General features: G+C 45.7%; 1 protein-coding gene across 1 annotated transcript; it reads left to right on the top strand.

Annotated features, from left to right (window-relative positions):
• The first annotated feature begins 1,253 nt into the window (after positions 1–1,253).
• Positions 1,254–7,180, top strand: LOC116652015 (uncharacterized). Its single transcript, XM_032439659.2, has 2 exons — positions 1,254–1,495; positions 1,549–7,180. Exon 2 carries the CDS (start codon positions 3,073–3,075, stop codon positions 3,943–3,945), a length of 873 nt encoding a protein of 290 aa, XP_032295550.1. The 5' UTR covers positions 1,254–1,495; positions 1,549–3,072; the 3' UTR covers positions 3,946–7,180.
• Positions 7,181–8,793: the final 1,613 nt, after the last annotated feature.

Below are 8,793 nucleotides of genomic sequence, written 5' to 3'. Positions count from 1 at the left end.
TACCATATTAAAGCTCATGAGCGGTGGATCGGGTTAGTCCGCAAACGCAAAATCAAACCCAAAAAATAAAGCTAATTTACCATAAAAAGTAACAACAAATAACTTACAAAATATCAACAATAATATTATAATAATATAAAGTTGTGTCGTTTAGTTCAGATGGAACGGGTCATTAAAATTAACTACTGAACTTATTCAGTGATTTGTGAACTAGATCGGTCATTTAGTTCGATCACAACTTGATATGTTGCTTCAAAATATTATATATATCAAGTATCTTTCACATATACCTATACCTTCACACACACATTCATGCGCGTTTGCTTCGAATTCTATCAACAGCATTGCAATTGCGATTGTTTTCTGTGCTGCTATTTTAATTTGGTCGAGAGTTCGAGCCCTTCCAAGGGTTTTATTTTTTTGTTGCTCTTGTGGCTGCTGTATAGAGTCGCCAGTAAGTAATGCGGTCAGATGCGAGTTTGAACCCTCCCAAGAGCACTTTTTTTAAAAATATATCTTTATTACTTCAAACGACCGGGTTGCTGCATTTAGTGTTGGTGAAATAGGGTTTAGGGAACCTTCATTTCGTCAACTCCCTGACATGTTCTGTTTTTTTTATTTTTTGGGATATGCGAAATCTGCGTGTGTTTGCAATTTCAAAAACCTGGTCAATCAATTTGTTTAGAATAAGTGCCTGAGGCTTGCTTAAATATGTGTATATATTCAAATTGGAATTTCGTGCATTGAGGGCTATTATTGCTGAGAAAATATAATGGGGTTGAAATGCAAGTTTATTTTCCTTCGGTCATTTTGTGTGAGGTAAGCAACAAGGTTGCTGTACTGATTGCCAAATATTTCAAAATCTTTTTGGTCGATTTATAAGTTTTTTCAAAATTGATAAGGATGCTAAGGGCTCTAATCGTGTATGTGCGGTTAACGGGGCAATTATCCCTGAAATAAGTTATTTAAGGAATTGTGAAAACCTTATTTATTCAACCCCTATGTCTACCCATATTATTAGCTGTAATTAAAAAACAAATGAATGTGGACAATAAATAATTTCATTTTAATAACGCAACAATGCGTTGAAAAGTGAGCGATTACAAATTCCAAAAATCGACAGAAAGTCACCGATGCTAATTTGACACACCTAAATTAGGGCTCAAAAAGGGTCGTTCCGTCAACTGATTTAGAATAGCTTTCGCTAAAAAAAAAATCTATTTTAATTCAGTCCGCCATACATCTATAAAAAAGAAAACAGATTTACATATTTATTAGAATAATTTTTTGGGAAGAGCGAAAAGCCTTAATTTTCAACAAAATAAAGTATGCAGCCGTTTCCATCGCATAACAAATATAATGAATGCCCTACAAATATCTTTCTTGATTGGCTCGTGTTTCGGGACGAATTAAGTTATCGATTGTTTAGTATTACTTAAATGGTAAGCTCATCAATATTGTCGTGAGTTCGAGGGCCGTAGGAGGAAAGACTGCGGTAAGATTCTGAGGGAATATATATCTAAGTTCTAATCTATGTAATCCGTTTAGAATAAAACAATGGTACTAGCACGTTTTGCATTACGCTGTCTCTATTCACATCGGAGTACCATGGCCAGGCCCAGACGTAAACCTTGCAGTGTTCAAATCGCAACTCCACCTTCGTTTGGCACGCGACATGATCTTTTATTCGCAGTTTTTATTGTAAGTGCGACTTGCGCTGAAGACAAGACGTGGTGTAACTTTGGTGTTACAGTGTGTGTACATAGACACAGCACAGGCAGGGCCTCCACCCAGTTATAGAGTCACCATTGGTACGCAGCCACCGTAAAATATAGCAGAAACTATCTCCGAGCTGAGTAGGATGACACAACGGTCACCCAGGAAAAGCCCACGCTTAAACGATGGCCAGGAGATAGCTACCACGGCAGACAAAGCGGACAAGTAGAATGGTGAGCACTGTATCACAAATGCAAGTTCCCGCTGTTAGCGCACCACAAAGCTCCAGCACCGTTAATGTGGGCACAAATGTACAACCTGCCGGCACTCTGGCCGCGGCAGTGAGTGCACGAGCCAGCACATTGACAGGAGCGCCAAGCCCAAGCACGCAACTCTCAAGTATGCAAGTCATGGACTTGATAAAGAGAGTCGCGGCGCTAGAGCATGAGTTGCAGAGGTCAAAAACTGGTCAAGCACATGTGAGTATAATTACTGATCCCGTTAAGTTAAGTAATGCTGGCGTGAGTGGTACAGCTAACCTGCCGCAATCTTTGATCGGAGCTTTGATCGAAGCTTCGTCGAGTGGAAGTTTGAGTGAAACTGCAACTATGAGTGTAATCCCAAATTCAAGCCTAAGTTTGAGTGAAACTGCAATTTTGAGTGGACTACCTTTTTGGGGCAGATCGCCATCTTTGAGTGAGGCACTGACTACGTCATTGAGTGGAAGTTTGGGAACACAGTTGCAAATGGTATAACGGGCTACAGTTATGGATAACTGCTCTACAACGTCAAGCCGCTCGACGCCACATTGCTTTGCAGGCATTGCACAGCCAACGCTTAGCTACACTCCGGCACAGGAGACTCTGGAAGTCGTTGCTCATACATCCCAGGAATGTGAACAACGTAATAGAACAATTACGTTTTAGATACGGCCGCCCAAAACAGCTAATCCTACAATGATGGAGGATTTGGTCGCTAAACTACCACCAAGCAAGAGGGTGGAATGGGCCAGACACGCAGCTATGATTAGGCCTTTCCCAACAGTCGTACATTTTAGCGCGTGGTTATCGGACTACGCCAATGTGGTATGTACGATTGTGGACGTCGATAGTAAGGAGCAAAGGCGTAGAGTGCTGCATGCCAGCATTGACCAGAATAATGAAGGGCGTCACCGAGGTCGCACCAAATAGTGTCCAATCTGTAATGAACAACACGCAGTTAGGGACTGCAATGAGTTTAACTTAGCCTCTCCGCTAAAGAGGTGGACAGTCGTAAAAAGGCACCGGCATTGTTTTTCGTGTTTACGAGTTGGACACATGGCAAGAGTCTGCAATAGGGCCAACGAATGCCAAGTTAATGGATGCCGAAAGAGACATTATCTTACATGATTATGATGCCATGAGTGACAATGTACCGCAGCCAGCAGGTGATAGAGTGATGAATACTGGACGGATGCCGCAGCCAGCGGATCCTCACACAAGGGCACCGCAGCCAGCGGACGCTCAATCGACGCAACAAAGGAACTTAATTTGTGTCGATTCGGATGGAAAACGCCTTCTATTCCGCATATTGCCAGTGACATTGCACGGGGCCAATAAGCGGATCGATACGTACGCGCTCCTCGACGAGGGCTCGTCTGTAACGATGATCGACGACGAGCTACTGCGCGATCTAGATATCAAAGGGGAACGCAGGCAACTAAATATACAGTGGTTTGGTGGAAGAGCAACCAGGGAGCCGACCACAGTGGTAAGCATGGAAGTGGGTGGAGCGGACAAGCGCAAACGGCGTGTGTTGCGAAATGTGAACGCCGTGTCCAACCTGAGCTTACCAATGCAAAGCCTGCATCAACGTGACATCCAAATGTGGGGCAACGGTGCACGTCTTCCAATGAAACCGTATCGCGGGGCGGTACCAAAACTTCTGATTGGACTTGACCATGCACATCTTGGACTGCCAATGCAAATAAAAAGATTTGCACCACAGGGACCATATGCCGCAGCCACCGAACTTGGATGGGTGGTTTTTGGGCCGGTAAGAGATCACCCGACGGCAACGTCATCAAAGTCATGCCTCCTAGCAGTTTCGCAGGAGGATGCAATCCAAAAGATGGTAAACGACTATTTTGATATCGGGGTGAAGCTTACGCCACCAGTCGCAGCCAGCGACGATGCACGAGCACAGAGGATACTCGAAGACACCACGGTGAAAAAGATTGGTCAACATTGAGAGAAAGATGAAGCGTAACGATCAGTTTAAACAAGCCTATATGAAAATTATGGACGATTATGTTCATAAAGGATATGGTGGGCGATTGAAGCAGCATGAGGTCGCTTTAGCCAACAGCGACAAACTTTGGTATCTTCCGCACTTTGGAGTTGAAAATCCAAATAAGCCCGGTAAGATAAGACTGGTGTTCGACGCGACAGCAAAAGTTGGTGATATTGATCTTGGCATTATCCAAGGGCCGCAGTACTATAAGTCGCTGCCGGCTGTTCGCTTCCATTTTCGGGAAGGTGCCGTTGGCATTTGTGGAGACATCCGAGAGATGTTCCATCAAGTTTTGATTCGACCGCAGGATAGATGCGCCCAGCGATTCCTGTGGCGAAACGGCGATGAACGCCGGGAGCCTGATGTTTATGAGATGAGGGTAATGACGTTTGGAGCAGCTTGCTCGCCAAGCACCGCACACTTTGTGAAGACGTTGAATGCCCTGCAGTTTCAGGATTCAGACCCTCGCGCGGTTAAAGCTATTCTTGAATGCCACTATGTGGACGACTATGTGGATAGTTTTGATAGTGAAGGCGAAGCCATCACCATATCAACAAGAATAAGAGAAATACATGCAAATGCTGGGTTTGAACGGTAGCTGACGCGCTGGGCCAACATGGGACTGCAAGGAGCATCGGATGGGGCGAAGCTGAAGAAAAAATTCTAGGCATGTGTTAACACCCAGCCACGGACTATTTTAAATTCAACATGAAGTACCACAAAGTACCCCGATGTAAGCTAAATTTAGAGCGAATTCCTACAAAGAGAGAATTTTTGAGCTTGATCATGTCAACATTCGATCCTCTGACATTTCTTAGCTGCCTCATGATAACTGGAAAGTTACTAATGCGTGAGATTTGGCGACGAAATGTGCAATGGAATGAACCCTTACCAGATGAGATCGCCCGGGCCTTTAGCAAATGGCTTCAGGATATGAACAATGTGGAAGGATTTCGGAGCTCGCGCCATTACTTCGGCCCAACACCTGTACGGGCAATACAGCTGCACGTTTTTGTCGATGCTAGCCAGTCAGCATTCGCAGCCGTGACTTACTTGAGGGTCACCTACGACAACAACGACGTGCGAGTATGCTTCGTATGTGCCAAGATGAAGTGTGCCCCATGAAGACGATGTCAATTCCATAACTGGAATTGCAAGCAGCCGTGTTAGGAACGAGGCTGATGGACACTGTCAAAAGGGAGCACAGTATAGCGATCAGTGACGCTATACTTTGGACTGACTCCAAGACTGTGCTGCGTTGGATAGGCAGCACCCACCGTCGATATAAGCAGTTCGTCGGAAATCAAGTGGGCGAAATTTTGGAGTCAACAAAGGTTTCCCAATGGAGATGGGTACCTACTGCTGAAAATGCAGCAGACGACGCAACGAGGCCGCATTGCCACGTGAACCTCAGCCAACGGTCCCATGGTTAGACGGGCCAACATTTTGCGGCAGTCAAAAAGCAGCTGGCCGCAGTCCGAACCGGGCACGGAACACTCATCCTACGAAGATGAAGAAAAGATGCCGAGTGAATTTGCCTTAGTTGCAGCAAATAACTTTTTCATTTCATTTCAGAGATTCTCTAGCTACAGTCGGCTGGTGAGGACGACGGCTTGGGTCTTAAAGTTCACGCGCTGGAGCCGTGGACAGAGGACTGAGCTTGAGAGATTCGGCCTCACCGTGACGGAGTGTGAGAACGCTGAGAACTTGCTGATACGGCGAGCGCAATGCGAAGCGTTCCCTGACGAGGTTCGAGCCTCATACAATGAAGAATCAGTCGGTCATCGAAGCGACATAAGAGGGCTGGCGCCATACTTGGATGACAATGGAGTCTTGCGTGCGTATGGCAGGATCGATGCCGCACTGTGTATACCGCATAGTGCGAGAAGGCCAATAATATTGTCACACCGGCACGCACTGACGGAACTGATTGTGTATCACTACCATGTGAAAAAAAGCATCAAAACGTGGGTGCAACGATTGGTGACATCAGGACCAGATTTTGGATAACAAAGCTGCGTCGAGTGTTGCGTACAGTAATATCTGGATGTAGTGTGTGCAAGCTATATAGAGCGCAGCCAGCGCCCCCTATAATGGGTCCTTTGCCAGAGGACAGACTGGAGGCCAATGGATGGCCATTTAAGTTTACGGGTCTGGACTATTTTGGACCACTCCTTGTGACGATCGGACGTCGAAAGGAAAAGTAATGGGTCGCCTTGTTAACGTGTCTGACAACAAGGGCCATACATTTGGAGCTGGCATATGACCTGTCAACTGATTCCTGTATAATCGTAATCAGGAACTTTCTTTACCGTCGCGGACCTGTACTGAGGTTGCGCAGTGACAACGGAAAGAACTTTGTTGGGGCCAACAGAGAATCCAAAAAGCTAATAGATGTATTCGAGCCGGAGAAGATTCAGGGTGAGCTATCTTCTAGAGGCATTGAATGTATCTTCAACTGCCCAGCGAACCCAGCTGAAGAGGAGCCTGGAAGAGGATGGTGCAGTGTGTCCTTAGAGTGCTACGCAACACAGTAAAGGAAGTGGCACCAAAGCTGCATGTACTGGCCAATCTGCCTGACACGCCCGCTATCCACGAGCAGCCGAACGAGAGATGCGTCACGAGGAAGCAGTGGCGCTTGGCGCGGCTGTTACGAGACCGTTTTTGGAAGCGGTGGGTCTTAGAGTACCTGCCTACACTTGTGCGACGCGTGAAATGGTGTGCGGGCGTTGAGCCGATACGCCATGGTGATATGGTGTTTATATGCGACCCGACCGTGCCACGCAGAAAGTGGCGAAAGGGCATAGTGGAGGAGCTCTACATGTACCAGATGGAGTGCCTCGACTCGCCAGCGTCCGCGTGGCGGACAACAACCGAGTGCGACTGATGACTCGTCCCGTGGCTAAACTAGCCATACTGGCTGTGAGTAAAGCAGGGCCTTCACGGGGGCGGGGATGTTGCAGGACGAATTAAGCTATCGATTGTTTAGTATTAAGTATATTCTGAAAGTATGTATTTTTGCCCTCTGAATGTACGGGCACACTGTATTTGGCTTGTTGCCGCCATTACTTCAATGTTAAGCTCATTATTGTCGTGAGTTCGAAGGCCGTAGGAGAAAAGACTGCGGTAAGATTCTGAGGGAATATATATCCAATTTCTAACCTATGTAATCCGTTTAGAATAAAACACTTGCACTAGCACATTTTGCATTACGCTGTCTCTAGTAACATCGGAGTAACATGGCCGGGGCCCAGGCCCAGGCGTAAACCTTGCAGTGTTCAAATTGCAGCTCCACCTTCGTTTGGCACGCGACAGCTCGTATTGTGTGGTTTTGTAAAAATGGGAAGAAATCCAAAGCACTCGTGATCTTTAGATACTATTTGTTAATGCGGACGAACTTGACGGATTGGAATCTGGTGAAATTATATTATGCGCAAGCTGTGGATTCGTTAACACAAATATTCAAGCCTATATTAAACATTTTTAAATGGTGTTGTTGCGCTATTGAGCTTTTTCAATAGCTTTCACAAATTGAAATAATTAACTATTTATTTTTTGTGTTCAAAATTGTTTTATATTTCTTAAAGTTACGAGAAGCAGGCAGACCCGAATTGGTCTGTGCTTATTATTTAAGAACAATATTAGTTATAATTTTGAGTAATGCAAGGGGCCGATGCGTACCAAATGCATGAAGCGAACGAACTTAACTAACTCGATGCGCAGCATTGAGGCCTTCGCATAAGTAAAGCTAGGGCAATAAAACGATCGTTACAGCGAAGAGCGGCAGCTCTATGTAAATGAATTCTTAAGAGCGAAATTTAGGCACTTGCTTTGCAGAGCGAGTATTATAAGATAAAATTAAGATGCTGCTCTTATCAGTTGCGAGGTCGCTCCAGTTGTTTTGGCTGCGTAACCAGACATTCTCCCCCCGTTGGAAGGCATGGGCTTTCAACAGATTCCCTGATGGGCAATAGGCATAGCTTGTTTGCAGCTCTTCTCGTTTCTCCTGTTGCGGTGCGCAAAATGGCTACTCGAGCGACTCCATCCTTTCCCACGATTAACTCTGTGATTCTCGCCAGTGGCCACCTTAGAGGCGGCAGATTTTCATCCTTTACGAGGACTATGTCGTTGACGCATAGGCCTGGTTTCGGAGCACGCCATTTGGAGCGCTGCTGAAGCAGTGTTTAGTATTCTTCACGCCAGCGAGACCAAAACAGTTGTTGGAGGTACGTTACGCGTTGCCAACCATCCAGACGATTGAATTGAAGGTGCGTCACATCACGTTCAAAGAACGATGAGCTGGGTCCACCAATCAAGAAATGAGCTGGAGTGAGCACATCTAGATCTGCTGGATCTTCTGAAAGAGGAAACAATGGCCTGGAATTAATTATCGATGCTATGTGGCAGACTAGGGTGCGAAACTCTTCGTAGTTGAGAACACAAGATCCAACAGCACGATAAAAATGATGTTTCGCTGTCTTCACTGCTGCTTCCCAAAGGCCGCCAAAATGCGGTGATCGAGGAGGTATAAATTTCCAATCAATGGAATCAGCTATGCAAAAATTATGCACTGACTCAATATGATTACGAGTTGTAAATAGACGCTTGAGATACAGAAGCTCGTTTTTGGCGCCGACAAAGTTGGTAGCGTTATCCGACCATATCTGAGATGGCCTGCCTCGAGTCGATATAAACCTCTTAAGCGCATTCAAGAAAGAAGCTGTCGACAGATCCTTGACCAGTTCCAGGTGAACCGCTTTAGTCGCGAAGCAGACGAAGACTGCCATGTAACATTTGACTGGAGCT

This window comes from Drosophila virilis, chromosome X (genome assembly GCF_030788295.1).
Source record: "Drosophila virilis strain 15010-1051.87 chromosome X, Dvir_AGI_RSII-ME, whole genome shotgun sequence".
Lineage (NCBI taxonomy): Eukaryota > Metazoa > Arthropoda > Insecta > Diptera > Drosophilidae > Drosophila > Drosophila virilis.
This window is presented reverse-complemented; position numbering and strand designations above follow the sequence as displayed.